General features: G+C 46.1%; 1 protein-coding gene across 2 annotated transcripts in view; it reads right to left on the bottom strand.

The window, feature by feature from the left end:
* Positions 1–11,076, bottom strand: part of TTLL6 (tubulin tyrosine ligase like 6) — a 53,089-nt gene extending 42,013 nt beyond the window's left edge. For both annotated transcript variants that reach the window (XM_013980116.2, XM_013980112.2), the window contains exons 1-3: positions 10,983–11,076; positions 2,534–2,756; positions 1,372–1,409 (exon numbers count right to left, since the gene is read on the bottom strand). In XM_013980116.2, the coding sequence (XP_013835570.1) occupies positions 1,372–1,409; positions 2,534–2,756; positions 10,983–11,076 (355 nt within the window). The remainder of the gene's footprint in view (positions 1–1,371; positions 1,410–2,533; positions 2,757–10,982) is intronic.

The raw sequence follows: 23,295 nt of genomic DNA on the forward strand, positions 1-23,295 counted from the left end.
GGCCCATCAGCAGGGAAGTGGGAAAGGCTATGTCTCTAGGGGCTCCCAGCCCGCGCATGGAAGACAGACAGCTGGGCTCCTTGGGGCTGGAAGCCATCTGGCCCCATCTGGAGCCACCATGGCCGAGAAAGGAGCACAGAGAGTTGCAGGCTGTTGGAGAACATAGCCTGTGCCCAGTAATTGCCACAGAAAGGTCAACGTCTCACCCTTGACAGGAAATAAGCCTCTGGCTTTCCTCCAAACACTCATACTGAATGTTCAGGGAATATAAACTAATCCCTTTTTTTAGGGCCACACCCGCGACATATGGAAGTTCCCAGGCTAGGGGTCGAATTGGCCTACACCACAGCCACAGCAATGTGGGATCTGGGCCGCATCTGGGACCTACACCACAGCTCATGGCAACGCCAGATCCTTAACCCACTGAGTGAGGCCAGGGCTCGAACCTGAATCCTCATGGATACTAGTTGGGTTTGTTTCCACTGTGCCACAACGGGAACTCCCTAAACTAAGCCTTTCCATCAGTCAGACCCAAGCTTAATGAGTCAGATAAACTGACAGAGGAAAAGTATACAATGTCTTTCAAAGCCACATATATGCTGTCACATACTTCTTTCCCGGTTCCTGTCGATATTAATCACTGGCTGCTGACTCCAACACAAACTCAAATGCCTTCAAAGGTATGGAAAGGAAGAGGAGTCTGCATTGACCAGCAGAGTCAAGACCAGCCGAAAGAACCCAGATTTGGAATGAAAACAACAACGCTCTGATCTGCAGTCAAAGTAGGTCTATAGGTCACCTGCAGCCCATGGACTGCCAGTTTGTAACTGGTGCTCTAAAAAAGAGCCACTGAGGTGTTCCCGACGTGGCTCAGTGGAAACGACTCTGCCTAGCATCCATGAGGTTGTGGGTTCGATCCCTGGCCTCGCTCCGTGGGTTAAGGATCCAGCGTTGCCGTGAGCTGTGGGATAGGTTGCAGGTGTGGCTCGGATCCCAAGTTGCTGTGGCTGTGGCGCAGGCCAGCGGCTACAGCTCCAATTCAACCCCTTGCCTGGGAAACTCCATATGCTGGCCCTAACCGGCAAAAAAGAGCTACTGATTACAGCCATAGCTCCCTCCTCTGCAATCAGATCCCCACATAACCATAGACAGGAACTGCAGGTGGTTGAAGCACACACCATTGGGGTCAAAACCCGTATTTCCTTGAAATGAGATTCCAACTTCCTCAAATGGTTCATTAAGTTGGGAGACGCCAAGTGCAGGATCTGAAGACACCCCTTTCCATCCTCAGGAATATATGAATGATGCTTCCCAACTCTTTGGGGGAATCCAGTGGGTCCCCCAGTGGATCCCTTAAATGCAGATGCTTACCACTCTCATATCGGCAGCTGGACAGATTGATCACCAATCATCTGGAAAAGAGAAAGGGGAAAGCACCAAGACAGAGACAGACACGCTTGCCAGAACAAGCGACTGCACGCAGAGGCATCCTGTCCCAGATGGGACTGCATGAAACCCAAGTGGCCGCATTAAGCCCGGTTCAAACATCCCTGCTACTGAGGACACACAGCCCAACAGTGGCTGAGTGACGGAAAACAAGGGTTCAGGGTCCTGTTACTCTGTGTACAAGCTAGAAATTCTGTATGGAGAGTTTAGCTGATTTTGCTTGAAGCATCACATTAATATCATCGCCTCAATCTTTTGACTCCAGGGGCCCATCAGGAAGAGAAAGCGAACATCTTTTTGGCCAAAATACTTAACAGTCACCCTCCTCTTACCGCCTCCCCACCCCCGTTAAGGGAAGCTGTGACTTAGAAAGCTGACATCAATCAGTCTGAGTGGTGATTCATCCCGCCTCCCCTGAATGGACCAAGGTATGGCAAAATATTCACCAGGGACTGGAATGCAGACGCTGCAGTCAGATCCTAAGAAGTCAGCGTGGTTCTGTTACATTTAAAATGTACTAACTTCCCAGGACAATAAGTACTTTCTTAAAACAAGGAAATCATCCCCCCCCCCACATTTTTTTTTAAGGCATTCTAAATGCAAATAGAATAAAGATGAGGACAGGTGTGGTTTTAGATGACACACGCCATTATTTGATTCTGATTTGATTACCAAAAGTGGGTTCCTGGGATTTCCCGTTGTGGTGCAGTGGAAATGAACCCGACTAGGATCCGTGAGAATGCGAGTTCAATCCCTGGCTCCTGGGTTGAGGATCTGGCATTGCCGTGAGCTGTGGTGTGGGTCGCAGACGTGGCTTGAATCTTGTGTTGCTGTGGCTGTGGTGTAGGCTGGCAGCTGTAGCTCCGATCACACCCCTAGCCTGGGAACTTCCATATGCTGGGGGTCCAGCCCCCCCAGAAGCAAAAAAAAAAAGTGGGCTCTTTTTATATGACCCACAAGTGTTGTGATTTTTACTCCACACACGGTTTCTCATTTACCCACTCCTTAGCAGCCCAGGCCCCCTTCCCTTCAGGTCCCTCCTGCTCTTACCAACACAGCTCCCCATTCCCCATCTTTCAATCCTAACCTCTTTTTCTTCCTCTTCTTCTTGCCTTGCTGTGAGGCATTCTGAAGTCCCTTTTGCTCCCCAGTGTTCTCTCTCACAAAAGCCAGGGTGACGATTTCTTTCGAATCTTCTATGGAACTGTCCCTCCTCTCTTCTGAGTCTGTCTCTTCCTCTCCTTCTGAAGGCAGGCACTGGAGCATCTCCCCTGCCTGGGCTGAAGCTCTGGGGAAATACTGGCTCCCCTCTGGAGAGAGGGCAAACAGAGTGGCAGTTACTCGGATCCACCTGCAGGGGGACCCCCTCCCTTGCTCTTGTGGGTGATGGACCAGAGCTCTGAGACCAGACAGCAGGTTGTGGTTTATAAAATGCCACCCCACCTCCAGCTTCTGTGCAAGTTCCAGTGGGGAGCTGATTCCACCTTTTGCCATGACTATGACCTTGGGGACTCGCTCAGCCAACCCTGGCCTCGATGTTTCCCTCCTGGGGTTTTCAGGAGCAAGCTGAGACGCTAGGCATGGCACCGTTTGGTAAACAATCTTATGATTAAAGGGAGTGAGTGTCTGGAGACAGCCTCAGAATCGAGCCCTAGTGAGGCCTCCCTAGCTGAGGGACTCAGTCCCCAAGGGTGCAGATGCAGTGCTCTGAGGAAGTCTGTTAACTATTTGGGCGCTGCACCAAACCTCCCACCTGCAACCTGCCAGCCTGTGAGTGAATGCAACTGATGCTCATGAGTGCAGGACTGACTTGCAGCTGACTGAACAAGATTCAAGCCCCGGGTCAGATGCAGCCCTTCAGAGACCTCAGCCACAGAAAAGGCTACCGTGTCTCCCCAGCCACCCAATTCAAAATGAAAGCAAGACCAAATTGTAAAAGGAAATCCAGCAAAATCCTCATTCCCTTCACCCTCATGATGACATCTTTGATGTCGGCTTGAATTTTCAAATGTCAAATTTTTTACATGGTTTTTACCGCCCCTGCTACACTCATCCTTAGGAGTGTGCTTAATCTGCCTTTGGGTACCCAGAACTGCCCAGGTCCAATTAATGGATTCGTATCCCCATTCAAATCTAAAGCTTCTATAACTATAAAGCTAATTTCTGGTGCTTTTCCCTCCTCGCCTCCCTTCCCAAAACGCTGCCTACCCTCTTTTTTTTTTCTTTTTAAGACCACACTGTGGCATATGGAAGTTCTCTGGCTAGGGGTTGAATCAGAGCTGCAGCTGCTGCCTACACCGAAGCCTGCAGCAATGCCGGATCCTTAACCCACTGAGCGAGGCCAGGGATCGAACTTACATCCACATGGACACTGCATCGTGTTCTTAACCCACTGAGCCACAACTGGAACTCAGTTCCTCTTTTTTGATGTCCATAGGCCTCTTGTTATTTACCCTGTTCTTTCTTCACAAACCCTTAGGCTTTTAAAAAAAGATACTAACAATATCTTTATTATAATTTATTATTACTATTGAAATACTATAACATTAAAGGAAGCTCAGAAAAGGGCAGGGTGGGAAAACAGCCATAGCTTTTCTACCCTAACACCACAAATTTGGCCTTCTTGTATATTTCTTCATTCTAAATTTCCAAGCATAATTATTCTTATATAATTGTAACCACAACAGAGAAACAATTTTATATCTGCTTTTTGCCCACTGACTAGCATATCATAACCATCCTTTTGGCTGTGGCAAAGTTTACGTATTTCTAGTTTTTAATGGTTGTGCAATAATAACTCATTGAAGGAACGTGTCTGGATTTAACCAACCATTGCCTTATTACTGGCAATGTAAGTTGCTTCCAATTTTTCTATTATATAAATAGCTCTAAATTGCACATTTTCATGTACAGAAGAGTTTGTGTGTCTTTTATGGCCACACCCATGGCATATGGAAGTTCCTGGTTCAGGGATTGAATCTGAGCCACATCTGCAACCTATGACACAGCTGCAGCCATGTCAGATCCTTTAACCGGGTGCTCCTGACCAGGGACCAAACCCGAGCCTCTGAAGCAACCCAAGCCACTGCAGTCAGGTTCTTAACCCATGTGCCACAGCGGGAACTCCTAGAAGAGCTTTTATTTCTTTAGGAGTATATTCTTAAGATATTTATCCAGAACCAGAATTACTAATGGATATGAAAATTATGAAGCCTCTGATATATTTTTATTATATATTGCCATGTTATTTCCCAGAGGGATTCTAACAATTTTAACCACCACCAGCAACATGCAATTATGGCAAGCTCACCAGAGTCACACAATCTCTTGAGAATCAGCTCCCCCTCTGCACCCAACCTCTAAGACAACTTTTATACTTTATGGCTACTTTTTTTTTTTTTTTTTTTTTTTTTTTTTTTTGTCTTTTGAGGGCCACACCCGCGGCATATGGAGATTCCTAGGCTAGGGGTCCAATCGGAGCTATAGCTGCCAACCTACACCACAGCTCGCAGCCATGCCGGATCCTTAACCTCCTGAGCAAGGCCCAAGATCGAACCTGTATCCTCATGGATACTAGTCAGTCAGGTTCGTTAACCACTGAGCCACAACGGGAACTCCTACAGCCACATTTTTAACATCACTACACCCCTCTTCCACCTGTCACTGCTTTTTTCCTAAACCAAAATTGGGGGGCAAGGAGGTCCTCTCACTTGGAGGCTCCCTACAAATAATTTAATAATAAGCCTTACGTGGGCACCATTCTCTAGGCTTTCCAAAGCATTGTCACATACGCCATCTCGCTGAATCCTCATCACCACCCCCAAGAGGGAGAGCAGAGTTATTAAGTGGCCAAGGCTTGCCACTTGTCTCTCTCGCGCTGAAGGGGGCTGTCCCTTACACCCAAGCCCTCTGTGGTGACACCCGAGCAGGAGAAGAGAGTTGTGCTGGGCGCAATTCTCGGATGAAACCCAGGCCTTGCAGGTCAGTTTTTCTCAGTGAACAGGCACGTTCTTGGCAAAGTTCAAGAGGACGAAGCTACGTGAAATCTTGACCTTGGGCTGCTCCCTTCCTGCCAGGTAAACGGCCAGCTCCCCTCCCCTGGCCTCCGCAACGGCTCCTGTTTACCAGGCCCTCGAGGAGGAGTGGCTCGTTTACCTAAAGGTTAATGTTAACTCGAGGAGAGAAAACCGACCCTGCATCGGGCCTCTGGAGTTGCGGGTTGTCTTGGCCCTTTCTTGAATCCTTGCCCAAGTGTGTAAAAACGAGTCATAGCTGCTTATGTTTGTCTGCCTCAAAGAGAAGAACAAAAACCAGTCAAACTCTGTTCCCTCTCACATGAGCGGGTTTTGGGCACATGAAGCAAGAAAGGGACGGAGCTCACGTACCTCTGTGGGAACTGGTTCCGCACAGTATCTTGCCCACCTTCCCCTGTAATCTAGGCTACCTAGGCCTCAAGAGCCACTTGGAAGGCTTTGGAGACAGGTGCAAGGTGGCAGACAAAGGTCATTGCCACATATGACAATTTTTGCTTTGTCTTTGTCTCCCCCTGGCCCCCCTCCCCGTGCTTTCTCTTCTCCCAGTCTTCTTGGTGTTTCATCCCCAAGGCTAAATCCTGCTACCTTTTTTCCAACCCTGAAAGAGAACAGCTCACTCCAAAGTTGCCTACCAAGGAAGAGCTCCCATTGTGGCTCAGCGGTAACGAACCCAACGAGTATCCATGAGGAGGAGGGTTCGATCCCTGGCCTTGTTCAGTGGGTTAAGGAGCTGGCATTGCCGTGAGCTGTGGTGTAGGTCACAGACGCAGCTTGGATCCTGCATTGTTGTGGTTGTGGTGCAGGGCGGCAGCTATAGCTCGGATTGGACCCCTAGCCTGGGAACCTCCATATGCCAAGGGTGTGGCCCTAAAAAGCAAAAAAGAAAAAAAAAAAAAAGTTACCTGTGAGGGCTTGCATCCTGAATCTATCCTATGGAAATGTGTCTTTGGCCTACAGTGGTGTGTTGTCATAATAATAAAACAGAAGTAGCTGCCAACAACTAGGAAATGTAGATTTCTCATAAAAATCTAGATTTCATTCCTTTTAGAAAAGTAGGTCTCCAGTGCTTCCTGCCAGCGATCAGGCAGAGCTGAGCAGTGGCTCCCTCTTTAGACATTTCCCAGTCTCTCCCCAGTCCCTATCATTCCCTACTGTCTCCGTGATTCTGGAGCCAAGTAATAGCTGCCCTCGTGCTATGATTTTCCTTACAGTGGCCTTAAGAGACAAGGAGGAGTTTCCTGGTGGCTCAGTGGGTTAAGGATCTGGTGTTGTCACTGCTGTGGCTCAGGTCGATCCCTGGCCCCAGAACTTCTGCATGCCATGGGTGTGGCCAAAAAAAAAGAGAGAGAGAGTGAGGGGGAACATTTTCGTATGCCCCAAATCCCTTCTCTCAATGAGGTTCCCCCACAGACATCCTAATTTACTCATTTTCTGCTAACACATCTCTACTTCTCTCCCCAGTCTCAGCAACTGCTCCCTGCTAATCTGGGGGTTCCTACCGAGAGTAGGAACTCTCCTGCCTTAAAAATTTGGTCAAAGCAGTCTTGTAGGCTTAAGGAATCAAAAGAGGTGAGACCACAAATTCGAAGGACTCGAGGCAAAAGAGAGTACAAAAGAGGGAAAGGAGCTGCTGCTGGCATCCTGAGACAACATACATGGTTTAAGGGCCTCTGCAGTCAGATGTGGATCGAATCTGTACCACAGCTGTAACCAGAGCCACAGTGGTGACAATGCTGGGTCCTTAACCTGCTGAGCCACGAGGGAACTCCCTCAGTCAGAGATGTGGCTTTAAATCACTTGCTAAAAGGGAGCTGTAATGTAGTGGCTAAGAACTCAAGAGTCTGGAGTCTGTGTGCCTGGAATTTTTTCTTTTTTTTTTGCTTTTTTTTTTTTTGCTTTTTAGGGCTGCAGCCTCGGCATATGGAGGTTCCCAGGCTAAGGGTCAAATTGGAGCTACAGCTGCTGACTTATGCCACAGCCACAGCAACACAGGATCCCTCTGCAACCTACACCACAGCTCATGGCAACACCGGATCCCTGACCCACTGAGCGGAGCCAGCGATTGAACCCGCATCTTCTTTGATACTAGTCGGATTCATTTCCCATGGTCATGACTGAAACTCTCATGTCTGCCCGGATTTAAATCCCAGCTCTGCCACTCCCTCAGGTAATTTATTTAACATATACCATCCCTCTGCCTTAGTTTCCTCATCTGTAGAATGGTTTGCTCCAGCCATGGGAATTACATGAGTTAATCCCTTTGAGTTAATACAACGTGCTTAGAATAGTGCCTGGCACATAATAAGTGCTCACTAAACTGCTATCTATCATTCTCGGCTATGTGGCCCTGGACTGAACTCTCTGATGGAAGGGGCTATGTCTGAATTCTCAGCTCCTTAGCCACAGTGCCTGGCACATAGCAGAGGTGCCAATGCTTCTGGAATGAAAGGACTGGAAAAATGAACAAATGCATGGACGAGTTTCTCCTTTCTAAGGTTCATTTTCCTCATCTATATAATAGAAATGTTGCTGTGAGCACTAAACAAATAACATTTTTAAAAGCACTACCCTGGTGTCCTTTCAAATAGCAGGCACTTGGAACACTTAATTTCACTCACTTATAACAGTAACTACTATTTACAACCTACTTACCAAGTAACAGGTATTAATGATACTAAAGCACTTTATATACACGTTGTCTCATCCTCACAATATTGTATCCTAGGTACTGTCTTCCCTCGATTGCCGAGAAGAAGGCTGAAATGTGGAGAGGTTAAGAGGCAGAGCTGGGACTGGAAGCCACGTCTGACCCCACAGCTTGTCTCCTCCACACTCCACCCAGTGCTCCTTCCTGTTGATCACCCATAAGGAATTCAGACTGTAAAAGGAAGCAACTGATTTCCTAGCTCCCAGAAGCAGTCTTGGTGACTTTAGTCCCATAAGTCAGCTGGCCTGGAGCTCCCACTGTGGCGCAATGGGATCGGCAGTGTCTTGGGAGCACTGGGACATGGATTCGATCCCTGGCCTGGCACAGTGGGCTAAAGATGTGGCATTGCTACAGCTGCAGCTTAGGTCGCAGCTGTGGCTTGGATCTGATCCCTGGCCCGGCAGCTCCAATATGCTGAGGGGCAGCCAAAAATGAAAAAAAGAAAAAAGAATCAGCTGATCCCATGTCATTGTTCCTAAATTCTCCGAGGGGCCCGGATCTCCCCAGATTTTACAGAATTTGGGACCAGCTTCATTGTTTCTATTTTGTGTTTATTTTCACGGTTTCCTTCCCTTCTTTTCACACTGTATCAGGGCTCTTATTTGGAGTGTAATGAGAACACTTTTCTAATGGCATTCCTGAATATTACAGTTGGGAGGGCCCTTGGAGAGTGTCTAGTTCAATCTGTTTGCTTTTTAGAGGTTTTGAAATCCCCCATCTCAGTTAGCAACTCAAAGCCAGGGAGCAAATCAGCAGAGCCAAAACCAAAGCCCTGGCTTCCTGCCCTTCCACATAGCTTTCCAATATGCCAGGTTAGCGGGCAGGCCATGTGGACCAAGGGCTTTGCGGAGTTCAAAAAAGAGTGCTATGCTGTGCAAACATAGCAAATACCATCTTCAGTTTTTCTTTTCTTTTTTTTTTTTTTTGTCTTTTTGCTATTTCTTGGGCGGCTGCCGTGGCATATGAAGGTTCCCAGGCTAGGGGTCGAATCGGAGCTGTAGCCACCAGCCTACACCAGAGCCACAGCAACGTGGGATCCGAGCCTCATCTGCAACCTACACCACAGCTCACAGCAACACCAGATCCCTAACCCACTGAGCAAGGGCAGGGACCGAATCCGCAACCTCATGGTTCCTAGTCGGATTCGTTAACCACTGCGCCTCGACGGGAACTCCTCCCATCTTCAGTTTTTCTTAATGACACAAGATACATTCAGTTCACCTTCCCAAGGAGGAAGTGAAAACACCCTGAGATTTCCTTCCATTTTGGTACAGGATTTGATCTTGGGATCTTCCAAGTCAGAGAGAGGCTGCCCACCAAATCCTGGTTGGACGGCACGAAAATGACCTTTATTGGCCACCAGGGGGAGGGAACGAGCACTGGGATGGCTCCATGCAAAGGAACACACTGCAGGTTATCTGAAGGGACTCATTTCCACTTCTGAAGGACTATACATGTTGACCACTCTTCTTGGCCCTAGAAGTGTTGCCGAAGGGTGGGAAATAATTAGTGCTTTCCTTTACAAGGCTGTAAGCAGGAGGAAAGAGTCATTTGGTTAAGCGTTTCACGTTTTAGCCAAGTTTTTTCACCCTGACCTCCTCAGCCTAGACTTCTTTTTCAGCCTGTAGGAATTCATAGGGCCCTGAAGAGTTCTCCTACCTGTGACGTCCTTCTTTCCCCCCAAATAATAGGTTCTCCTGCACTCCTTTTCCCTTTTCATCTTTTGACCCTCATTCCCCTGCATCCTGTGAAGGCTTCCCACACTGATTAGCTCTTGGAAAAGGTCAAAGTGGATGGGGGGGGGCAAGAAAGATGTGGAGGTAAGACCTCTGGATCTTGCTTTCAGCTTTGCATCTTTGAAGATAATAATATTCATCTCATGGAGCAGTTTGAAAGATTAAATGAGTTACTATTTCCAATGCTCCTATAGCAGTGTTTGGTTCAAAAGACTGTAAAATGAAAATACGACGGTGGCATTGATGCACACAGTAAATAACTTATCTAAGGGCCTGGCACATACCAGTGCTTAATAAATACCAGCTCCCTTCCCACCTCATCCCCACGTGTAAGTTACATTTTGCCTAGAGTTCAAACCCCAAAGAACTTTCCTCAGGCCTAGAAGAGCTTTCCTTTAGGAAGGTGAGAAATAACACCTGGAAGTGAAAGAAAAAGAGGCTGGGGGTAGGTTATTTGCAGAGGGCTGTGCTGCCAAGAAAAGCAGAAGTGTCTTTCTGTAAGGCGTCTCCAGACCGGGAAGAAAGGTGATCAAGAGAAGGATCCCACGATAGGGGAGGAGGAGGCCGAGAGAGTCGTGTGATTCCCAGGGATCTCTGGTACCTAAGGGACAGCTCCCTGGAGACACCGGGTACGGGAAACTGAGGAAGGCCAGGAAGTGAGGGTGCACTCTACGGGCGACCCAGGTTCGGGAGAAAAGCCAGGACAGAACGGTGTAAGGAGTTGGGAAAAGAAGGGACTGTGTGTGAGAAAGGTCCTGGCGTTGGGGTCTTGAGGATGAGAATAGGGAGCGAGGGTATTTCAGCAGTAAATTGAGTACGAGGCGGGTAAGAAGGTGAGAGACACCAAGACCTGCTGAGAAAAGATGGGCTACAGAGCCGAGGGGGAACAAGGGCAGTGCGGGTGGCTTTTGTCCTAGAACACCAGGGAAGGCAGAGGGGGTAAACCTGGGGAACTGGTCACCGTGGGGGACACGGGGGGCATGTAGAACCTGGTTTTCAATGGGGAGGCACTAGGGGGCCGCAGTCTGGGACTGGCACCGGGCTCTGGGGCGCTCTTACCAGCGATTCCTCTCGCCCCTGCTCTGCCGCCCGTACCGCTGGCAACCACACTTGCGGGTCCCCTCCTCGAAGGATTAAGGAGACACCCTCCCATTGGCTGCCAAACAACCTCTAACCCCAACCCGCGCCCCTCCTAACTTGGGGTCCGCCCGGCCCTCTTATTTGCATATAGGGCTTTCCAGACCTTCGATTGGCCCCTGCGGTAGACTGACACTCCCCCCTCCCGAATCCAATTAACCGCTGGGAGAGGGAAGCGCCCGAGGTCGTCCCGGGAGACGCGGTGGACGCCGCACCGCCTGGCGCACGAGATCCGACTGCTGCTCGCTTTCAGCAGGTCCCCGCCCTCCTCGGCCCGCCTCGCCCCGCCCCGCCCCGGGTCCGCGTCCATCCCGGCCCGCACCGTCGGGCGGCCGTGCGCAGGCGCGGCGGGACATCTGGGCCGTCGCGGATCCGAAGGTCTGGCTCCGGAGCTCCTGCGGCTTATGCCACGCTGAGCTCAAAAAGCTCCCTGCTCTTCCTCTCTCTGCGGAGGGTAAATATCCAAAACCCGTAGCAGGAGGCGCCAAGCGGAGAGATCTCAGGTTGTCTGCATAAACCTCGGACAGCTAGCTTCTTTAGCAGTAGAGTGGGTATCACAAACCTATGATAAACTGCTCAGGTGACATCTTCACAGAGTGTGGGGGATCCTGGCCCCTCCACTGCACTGGCCAATAAGAGAGCGCCACCTAGGGCTCCGGGGTCTTGACTTCTCACACCTTGTCTGTCCTCAAACAGGTGGAGAATAGGAGTCTGACTGGCTTCAGACAATTACGGTTTCATTCTGTTTCCACCTGTCTAAGCCCAGAGCCCTGCCTGCAAAGGCCTGAAAGCCAGTAGAGCTGTTTCTGCCTGGGTTAATTCAGGATTGGTGAAAGATCGAACACAGGGTCGATTTGAAGTGATTTTGAGACACTCCCTTATGGATTGAGCCAAGGATTCTGGTTGCCTATGTCCATCCCTCTTCATTCTCGAAAGCTTTCCAGGTGCTTAACTTGATGACACTAAAATGTGGGTGAAAAAAAGATTGTTAGTTCCAAGATTTATGTAAGACTTGTACCATTACTCTCAACAGAGGATAGATAGCTCTTTTCCAGCTGAGGGGAGACATATAAGGAGCAGAAACAGGGCCTTCTCAGAAAGAGAAGGACTGTAGTTGGAAGGACTAAGCAAAGAGGCAAAATCCACATCTCCGATGTGAAGCTTGTTGGCGTTAGTCCAGGAATGTTTCTTAGAGCATGTAAGCTTTTAGAAAATTCATTGGCAATATTGTGTCCAGTGAATATGCTTAGGACCTCATGCCATGCTCTGTTTGGATATTAAGAAAATGACAGGGGAAGGGACCCCCCCCCCCAAAAAAAACCATTTAGGGTAGTTTTTAACTTTTTTTTTCTATTTTGTTTATTTTTTATTTCTATTTTTTCTACTTTTTTAATTTTTCCATTATAGTTGGTTTACAGTGTTCTGTGAGGTTTTTTACTTTTTTTTTTTTTTTTCTGTTTTGCCATTTCTTGAGCCGCTCCCGCGGCATATGGAGGTTCCCAGGCTAGGGGTCTAATCGGAGCTGTAGCTGCCGGCCTACGCCAGAGCCACAGCAACACGGGATCCGAGCCGCGTCTGCAACCTACACCACAGCTCACAGCAACGCCGGATCCTTAACCCACTGAGCAAGGCCAGGGATCGAACCTGCAACCTCATGGTTCCTAGTCGGATTCGTTAACCACTGCGCCACGACGGGAACTCCGTTTTTTACTTTAAAGTGAAAACATTTGAGCTACGGCAGATGCAGAAAGAAATCTTATCAGAACGTCCCTTATCCAAATAAAGCAGAGGTAACAAGAATCAGCAGTCACAGTCCTGCAAGCCTCCACCCTCCCCACCACCCCCGACTTTACAGGGAGATCTCCAGTCAGGGAGGCACCATCCTTGGATGCATGGACATTCCAAAAAAAAAATTGTGTGAACAAGTCTCATCAGAGCCTTCCATCCTTTGCAGCCCTCACCACCCCCCTTATTAAACTGATGTACAAACCTTAATCCCTAGCTATGGGGGGAGTTACTACTGAGTGCTCCCAAAGGCATAGAAACTTTGTTACCTTTCAGATACGAACTGGTAGAGGAACCTTTTTCCTCTCAACCCAGGGCATTGCTGCTTTACCTGCTGAGCTGCCCAGGCAGGAGGCAAGAGGCAAAGGCATGGCTTAACCCCAAGCTGTCACTGAAAGCCTGCTACATGCTGCTTAAATTCACACTGGAGGGCCCGAAGTGGAACTAGCAGCCCATCTGCTGCTCTTCCAGAAACCTCTCCGCCATCCTGCCCTCTTCCCTCTACCCTCTTCCTTCCAGGTGGCCCTAGGCCATCTTGCCCCTCCCCCATTCAGGGCCTTGGGGGCCCAGGTGACCATCATCAACTGGCCACCCAGCAGATGCTTCCCTCAGACCAACTGTCCCAGCTCCGGTCCCCTCCCCCATCCCGCCTCTGTCTTTCCCCAGTGTCCTACCAATCTGCTCTGCCAAGCTCACGCTTTGGTCTCAGGTCCCTCTGGAGTGATATTGTAATGGAAATGAGGGAGACGATGCAGGAGGGAGCGGCAAAGATTTACAGCTTCCAGAGGGTTTCCATTAAAATCCCTGACAACGGGTTATTTATGAGAGGGTTGGCTGCAGCGGGAGCTAATAGGCCAGAGCCTGGCACTGCTGTCCTTTCAGGGGTGATGACAGGAACAAACACCGGGTGCACAGTAGAGCTGCCCCCACTGGAGAGCAAAGCAGGCTTCGACCCCATCAGGCATCCCCTCCGGGGCCAGGGAATGACAGCTCAGAGATCAGAGAGCATCAGCGATTTGTAGCAGACAAACCAGAAACAGAAAAACCCACAGGGCAGACACTGGAGGGGTTGTCTGAGCCTGGGTGTGAAGGTGGAAGCTGTGTGTTGGAGGATCCTTCTGGTCATCAAAACATGTAAACTATGTCTCCTCCTCTGAGCTCCAAACAGAGACTAGAGCGTGTGAAAAAACACAGGTCTGAAACAGTTTTTTTCCACCGTCTTTTTGTTCCTAAGGCACCCACCTGAATAAATAAGTAGATAGTAAGAAAATAACAAAACCCTCAGAAGCTTATTTGCTCTACAGTTGATACACACTCTGTTTCTCAGTTTGAGACCCTTTCTTTAAGCAGTTAGTGAAAAAAGAGAGAGTCCTGCTTTTGCTCCCCTGAACAAAAGCATGGAAGCCCTTTCTTCTCCTGCCACTCAAAAAAAAGTCTTGGTATATGGAGGGGTGAAGTAGGGAATAGAAATCCTGGAATGGGAGTTCTCATTGTGGCTCAGTGGTAGTGAACCCGACTAGCATCCATGATAACATGGGTTCGACCCCTGGACTTGCTCAGTGGATTAAGGATCCAGCATTGCCATGACCTATGGTGTAGGTCGCAGATGTGGCTCAGATCGGGTATTGCTGTGGCTGTGGTGCAGGCCAGCAGCTACAACTCCATTTGGACCCCTAGCCTGGGAACTTCCATATGCCATGGGTGTGGCCCTAGAAAGACAAAAAAAAAAAAAAGAAAAAGAAAAAGAAAGAAAGGAGTTCCCATCGTGGCGCAGGGGTTAACGAATCTGACTAGGGACCATGAGGTTGCAGGTTTGATCCCTGGCCTTGCTCAGTGGGTTAAGGATCCAGCGTTGCCGTGAGCTGTGCTGTAGGTCGAAGTCGTGGCTCGGATCCTGTGTTGCTGTGGCTCTGGTGTAGGCTGGTGGCAACAGCTCTGATTGGACCCCTACCCTGGGAACCTCCATATGCTGTGGGAGCAGCCCTAGAAAAGGCAAAAAGACCAAAAAAAAAAAAAGAAATGCTGCAATGCATGGGGCAGCTGTAGAAGCATGTACCATCACAGAATCAGGATTCTTGTTAAATCAGAAGAGATCTTAAAGACTCCCCTGGTATTTCCTGTTTTCAGAAGAGAAAAATGAAGCCTAGCAAAATATGGTGGTTTGGCCAAGGCCTTGCAGTGGGTTCATAGAGCCATTGCTCCTCGCTTCACACACTCTTATTACTGGTATTGATGAAATAGAAAGAGAAATTGTTGCCTAGCACCTCATTTGAGTTCTCTTATTTTGATGTGGATCTGATGGAGCTGAGAGAGCCCGAAGGAATGGGGCTCCTTAGCTAGGGGCTGTGGAGCTTCCAGGTTTCTGCTTTTATCTTGTCCTTTTTCATCTTCCCTCTGCCTTCTGGGGGAAATAGCTTTCCCCGAAAGGAGCTATTCATGGCTGTTTGCAGGGCACCCTTTTCTTGGCATAGGTGATGCTTTGAAACAAGTTCCATAGAGAGTGTCCTACCTATTTAAAAAAGAGAAACAGAAGTTCCCGTCGTGGCGCAGCAGAAACAATCTGACTAGGAACCATGAGGTTGTGGGTTCGATCCCTGGCCTCGCTCAGTGGGTTAAGGAACCAGCGTCACTGTGAGCTGTGGTATAGTTCAAAGACGTGGCTTGGATCTGGTATCGCTGTGGCTCTGGTGTAGGCCGGCAGCAACAGCTTGGATTCAACCCCTAGTCCGGGAACCTCTGTATCCTGCAGGTGCAGCCCTAAAAAAGACAAAAAAAAAAAAAAAAAAAAAAAAAAGACAATAAAACAAAATAAAAAATAGAAACAAATTCATGGGTTTCAAAATCTTTTTTTTTTTTTTTTGCTTTTTTGGGCTTCCCTTGTGGCATACGGAATTTCTCAGGCTAGGGGCCCAATTGGAGCTGCAGCTGCTGACCTAAGCCACAGCCACAGCAACACCAGATCCAGGCCATGTCTGCAACCTACACTGCAGCTCACGGCAGCACCGTATCCTTAACCCATTGAGTGAGGCCAGGGATTGAACCTTCGATGAACTAGTCAGGTTCATTAACACAACGGAAACTCCTTCAAAACCAATCTTATGGTTACCATAGGTGAAACCATTGGGGGGAGGGAAAAATTGGAAGGGTGGGAATAACATACACACTACTGTGTAAAATAGATGATTAACGAGAGCCTACTGTATAGCACAGGAAAATCTTCTTAATAGTCTGTAATAACCTATATGGAAAAAAGAATGGGTATATTTATATGTATACCTGATTCACTTTGCTATACACCTGAAGCTAATAAAACATTGTAAACAACCATACTCCAATAAAATTATATTTTAAAAAAGAGAGAAAAGGGAATTCCCATTGTGGCGCTGCAGAAACAAATCCAACTAGTATCCATGAGGATGCAGGTTTGATCCCTGGCGTCACTCAGTGGGTTAAGGATCTGGCATTGCCCTGAGCTGTGGTGCAGGTCCCAGATGTGGCTCAGATCTGGCGTTGCTGTGGCTGTCGCATAGGCCAGCAGCTGTAGCTCTGATTCGACCCTTCGCCCGGGGAACCTCCATATGCTGTGGGGGTGGCCCTAATAAAAGAGAGAGAGAAAAGAAAAAAAAAATAGGCAATTTTCATGTGCTCACCACATTTCAAATGCCTACATCCTATGTGTAAAATTATCCAACATATGGATGTCAAATATCTTTTAATAGAAATATATTTAATATTCAACTTTAAAAAAAAGTGCTCTGACTACAGGTGAAATAACAGGCATATTACTTGAACACTTTCTGGGTGCAAAACTGTGTGCAAAGCAGTTTGCTGGGTGTCATGGGAGACACACAGACATATGTAGCAATAAATGTACTACATATAGCAAAGGATCCTCTGCCATCTAAATGGTCTTTTTACTTTTCTTCAGAGTGCTTGAAACATCCATTTCCCACTAACACTTATTTTCAGTGGGTCAAACAATATTTCTGTGATCTATGCCGTAGCTTACAGCAACACCGGATCCTTGACCCACTGAGCCAGGCCAGGGATCAAACCCACTGAGCCGTAACAGGAATTCCCAGAGGGCCTTCTTATGTGGAAAATATAAATTTAAGATTCAATTCCCCTTCAATTTCACTGTGCAAGAGCTATTTAAGAATACCTAATAAGGGTCCTCCCATATAGTTTGGAGAGAGACGTTTAAATGATGTCTTTTCCAGGATGTGGAATCCCCTGGTTGCAGGTCATGGAACACATCTGGTCTTTATTGAAAGATTACTGTGTTCAGCTTCAGAAACAAGCTCAGAATATCCTTGTAATAATTTAATTAAACCTTGCAATAATGTATCATAGCAACAAAGAAGCATCTTGGAAGCAGGAAGGATACAAAAAACCTCAGGGGAGTTCCCGTTCTGGCAGGGCGGAAGGCACGGCGGAAGTGAATCCGACTAGTATTCATGAGGATGTGGGTTCAATCCCTGGCCTTGCTCAGTGGGTTAAGGATCTGGTGTTGCTGTGGCTGCAGTGTAGGCCAGCAGCTGCAGCCTGATTTGACAGATTTGACCCCTAGCCTGGGAACTTCCATATGCCATGGGTGCGGCCCTAAAAAAAACCCAAAAAAAGCCAGGACATGGAAACAACCCAAATGTCCATCGACAGATGATTGGATTCGGAAGATGTGGTATATATACACAATGGAATACTACTCAGCCATAAAAAAGAATGACATAATGCCATTTGCAGCAACATAGATGGAACTAGAGAATCTCATACTGAGTGAAATGAGCCAGAAAGACAAAGACAAATACCATATGATATCACTTATAACTGGAATCTAATATCCAGCACAAATGAACATCTCCACAGAAAAGAAAATCATGGACCTGGAGAAAAGACTTGTGGCTGCCTGATGGGAGGGGGAGGGAGTGGGAGGGATTGGGAGCTTGGGCTTATCAGACACAACTTAGAATAGATTTACAAGGAGATCCTGCTGAATAGCATTGAGAACTTTGTCTAGATACTCATGTTGCAACAGAACAAAGGGTGGGGGAAAAATGTAATTGTAATGTATACATGTAAGGATAACCTGACCCCCTTGCTGTACAGTGGGAAAATTAAAAAAAATTATAAAAAAAAAACAAAAAAATCAAAACCTCAGAATCCACAAAAGTATATTCTTTTTTTTTTTTCCCTAGGAACAACACACGGTGGTGCATCTTTATTCTATATCTGGTCACAGCAAATCTCACACAGCCCACAAAGGTATATTCTTGAAACCTAATTTTTCTCTCTAAATTATCCTCATTTATCCCAAATACAGTCAAATTAAGACTAATTTGTTTGCAAAATAAGTCTGATTTCAATCAACTTGGTCTGATTATTTACATAAGTGTAGTTGATCATATAAACTCTTAAATTTGGCTTTGCTTGAAATTTTAGAAGACCTCGCAAGTCCAGAAAAGCCATGCCAAGCACTTGCCATCAGATTCTGCCTGCAATACCTACAGATTTAGATGGATTCCTCTCTTCTTAAGGTCCAAAATATCCTGGAGTTCTTACATGTGTCAGGAAGTAGCCTTTCTTATTCACCTAGAAAGGCCACTGCAAACCTAACAGTTTCCAAGTTCTGGAGGGATCAGGTTGAGGGAAATGAAAAATGCTTCAATTCTGCTTACGAAAGTAAAATTTATGAAATTGCTATTAGCCATAATTAGCTTAAGGGAAAAAGATTAAAAGCCAGTAGTACTTCAGACGAAAAGTCACCAAAATCATAATCATATTTACCAATTAATCAAATCCCATGTAATTGATTTTTGCTCTACTTGAGTCCAGTTTTTCCATTAGTTTGGTTGACCTTGCCTGATGACTGTGAAAGAAATCATTTCAAGAAGTTTATAAGGTTTTTGTTAAGGCTCTTATGATTTGCCCAGTGAAGAGGGTGCCTTGATCTCTGGAGAATGTGCAAAGCATACTCCCAAGTGGAAAATATATTTTCTAACAGTTTCTTTGTCATTGTGAGGACTTCAGCCTTGCATTACAAGAAGGCTTTTTAATCCATCAATCAAAAATGGGATTGGCCAGGGAGCCAGGAAGAGCCAAGCAGCCATATTAGTTTCCCATAGCCCAACTATTTCATTTACAGCTATTGTTTACCGATTTTAATTTTTCTGATTTAGGAGCAGACTGTTGTCATCTTACCAGGAACATAGAATAGCAAAAGTCTGACAATGAAGGGTTCATTTTTGCAAAAGCAAAATGCAGACTTTATCTGCATGTGCTGTAATCTTTACAGATATTGTTGCCTTGTTAACTAGGGCATTTCTCTAACACTCTGGTTCAGTCCCTTTGGTGTGAGCCTCAATTTTTTCTTTTTTCTTTTTTTTTTTTTGTTTTTTGTTTTTTGTTTTTTGGGGGCCACACTCATGGCATATGGACGTTCCCAGGCTAAGGGTCGAATTAGAGCTGCAGCTGCTCGCCTACACCACAGCCACAGCAACACGAGATCTGAGCCTCGTCTTCGACCTACCCGGCAACGCTGAGTCCTTAACCCACTGAGCAGGGCCAGAGATCAAACTTGCATCCTCATGGATACTGCTTGGGTTTGTTACTGCTGAACCACCTCAGGAACTCCATGAGCCTCAATTTTAATGATTGATAACATTTTTAGGTGAGGATATATAAGATTTCCAGGAATTTCACATAATCTCTGGAACATTTATAATATATCTTTATATAGCCGTAACATAAAGAAGGCTTAATGTTACTTTTTTTTTTTTTTTTTTTCCTTTTTGGCCACACCTGTGGCATGTGCAAGTTCCCGGGCCAGGTATCAAACCTGCACCACTGCAGCATCCCGAGCCTCAATAGTGACAATGCCAGATCCTTAACCTGCTACACCACAGGGAATTCCTTAATGTTACCTTTTATTTGACAATGCTGCCCGTGTGCTTTGACATGCCAAATAGCCTAACTGGTTTAATATCTTTCTTTCTTTTTTTGTCTTTTTGCCTTTTCAGGAGCTGCTCCCTCGGCATATGGAGGTTCCCAGGCTAGGGGTCTAATTGGAGCTGTAGCCACTGGCCTATACCACAGCCACAGCAACGCAGGATCCGAGCCACGTCTGCAACCTACACCACAGCTCATGGCAACACCGGATCCTTAACCCACTGAGCAAGGCCAGGGATCGAACCCGCAACCTCATGGTTCCTAGTTGGATTCCTTAACCACTGCACCACGACGGGAACTCCTAATATCTTTCTTTAAGACCCTTTAGGACAAAATTACTTTCTTTTTCCTGAACAGACCTCATTTCTATTCCTCACACTTTCTTTTACCAGAAACACACATCTTATTTTCCTTATATACTGAAATGTTTTCCTTACTGTATCTGGTAGCTTTAATCACATATGTATTGTAATATTTAGCCCTTAAAAAACCTTAATCTCTAGTGAAAACCAAGAAGCAAGCTATTATGAACTGTTTGTCAAACCAGGCATTTCCTGACTGGCAAACTTATGGATATATTCCATAGCTTCTAGAAGTATACATTTTCTCTTCCAATAAACCTAACCATCTTCCATTTTTCTCTAGTAAGAAGACAAAGTAGGCAAACTTAGACCTGCTTAGCAATTAGTTTTTTAGTATTTTACTTTAACTGAAAATGATCTTGATATTCAATGAATTCCATTATTTAAATTAATTTAGCAAAACTCTAAACTTTCAAGTTAATACAAATCTGGAGAACCTACTTTTAAGCAGAGGTATTGTAAAACATAATTATTCTTAATGAGTTCACATAAACTCTTATCCCATTTGTTTCTGTTTTATTACTTATGAAAATACCATCATACCAAGTTAATTTTCCCATTGACAAATTTTATAACAGAGATAACATAAGTTTATTGACTTTCAGTAGAACTATTATACTGGAAGTTCTCATTGTGGCTCAGTGGGTTAAGAACCCGACATTGTCTCTGTGAGGATGTGGGTTCTACCTCCAGCCTCACCCAGTATGTTAAGGACCCAGCATTGCAGCTAGCTGGAGTGTAGGTCCCAGATGTAGCTTGCACCCAGTGTTATGGCTGTGGGCTAGGCAGCAGCTACAGCTCCTATTTGACCCCTGGCCCAGGAACTTCTATATGCTGCAGGTGTGACCATTAAAAAAAAATTTTGTTATACTTAATATGATTACTCTAAAGACATGTATTAATAAAACCAACAACTGGAGACCCCGCCATGGTGCATTGGAAACGAATCCAACTAGGAACCATGAGGTTTCGGGTTTAATCCCTGGCCTTGCTCAGTGGGTTAAGGATCCAGCATTGCTGTGAGCTGGAGTGTAGGTCAAAGACATGGCTCGGATCTGGCTGTGGTACAGGCTGGCAGCTGTAGCTCTGATTGGACCCCTAGCCTGGGAACCTCCATGTGCCCAGGGTGTGGTCCTAATAAGCAAAAATAAATAAATAAATAAATAAATTACAGAAAACCAACAACCTAAACTTGTTTTCTACATTAAAGATGAATCCTAGACAGCCTGTTCAATAAGTGGTGCTGAGAAATCTGGACAGCCACATGTAAAAGAATGAAATTAGAACACTTCCTAAGACCATACACAAAAATAAACTCAAGATGGATTAAAGACCTAGATATAAACCAGATACTATAAAACTCTTAGAGGAAAACATAGGCCAAACACGCTCCGACATAAATGACAGCTACATCTTCTCAGATCCACCTCTTAGAGTAATGGCAATAAAAACAAAAACAAACAAATGGGACTTAATTAAACTTAAAAGTTTCTGCACAGCAAAGGAAACCCTAAACAAAACGAAAAGACAACCCACAGAATGGGAGAAAATCTTTGCCAATGAATCAACTGACAAGGGATTAATCTCCAAAATTTATAAACAACTCCTATCGCTCAATTCCAAAAAAACAAACAACTCCATCAAAAAATGGGCAGAAGATCTAAACAGATAATTCTGCAAAGAAGACATATGGATGACCAGAAAACACATGAAAAGATGTTCAGCATCACTCATTATTAGAGAAATGCAAATCAAAACCACCATGAGGTACCACCTTACACCACCCAGAAGGGCCATCATCAAAAAGTCTACAAAATGTGGTGGAGAGCATGTGGAGAAAAAGGAACCCTATGACACTGTTGGTGGGATTGTAAATTGGTGCAATACTGGAAAACAGTGTTTTTTTCCTGTTTTATGGAAATTGGAGATTTCCGCAGAAAACTAAAAATAGAACTACCATTTGATCCAGCAGTTCCATTCCTGGGCATCTATCCAGAGAAAACCATGATTTGGCATGTTCTCCAGTGTTCATTGCAGCACTATTTGCAATAGCCAAGACATGGAAACAACTTAAATGTCCATCAAGAAGATGTGGCACATATACACAATGGAATATTACTCAGCCATTAAAAGGAATGAAATAACGGCATTTTTAGCAACATGGATGGACCTAGAAATTATCATGCTAAGTGAAGTCAGTCAGATAATGAGACACCAACATCAAATGCTATCACTTACATGTGGGATCTAAAAAAAAAGATAAAAGACAAAAAAAAAAAAAAAAGAAAAGAAAAGAAATTATGGAGTTCCCGTCATGGCGCAGTGGTTAACAAATCCGACGAGGAACCATGAAGTTGGGGGTTCGATCCCTGACCTCACTCAGTTGGGTTAAGGATCCGGCTTTGCCGTGAGCTGTGGTGTAGGTCGAAGACACGGCTCAGATCTCAAGTTGTTGTGGTTGTGGAGTAGGCTAGCAGCTGTAGCTCAGATTTGACCCCTGGCCTGGGAACTTCCATGTGCACAGGTGTGGCTCTTAAAAAAAAAAAAAAAAGTCATGGACCATCACTTAATGAAAGGATATCCAGATATCAGGAAAAATTCACCAAAGCATCTGAAGGGTGCCATGAAGCAGAGGTGCCATGGGGGTGGGGCCCTCAAGGGGCTTGGTACCAAGTACCAGTCCAAAGCAAGATCCACATGACCTCAGGTGGGCTTTTCTGATATCCCGCCAACACCCCAAGCATTGTCAATATAAACAATTAATAACCAAACTATAATAGGAGTAGAAAAGAGTTGTATTTGAGCCAAACTGAGAACTTTAGCCTAAAGACCGCCTCTCAGGTAACTCTGAGCAACTGCTCTGGAGAAGCATGGTTTTCAGCAGTTTCATATCTTGTCAGAACAAAGAATATCAAACAAGTCAGGGAGGAGGTCCCATCACGGCTCAGCGGTAACAAACCTGAGGAGTATGCATGAGGATTCAGGTTCGATCCCTGGCCTTGATCAGTGGGTCGGGGATCTGATGTTACCATGAGCTGTGGTGTAGGTCACAGACACAGAGCAGATCCCGCCTTGCTGTGGCTCTGGTATAGATCGGCAGCTGCAACTCCCATTTGACCCCTAGCCTCGGAACTTCCATGTGC

Source organism: Sus scrofa, chromosome 12 (assembly GCF_000003025.6).
Source record: "Sus scrofa isolate TJ Tabasco breed Duroc chromosome 12, Sscrofa11.1, whole genome shotgun sequence".
Classification (NCBI taxonomy): Eukaryota; Metazoa; Chordata; class Mammalia; order Artiodactyla; family Suidae; genus Sus; species Sus scrofa.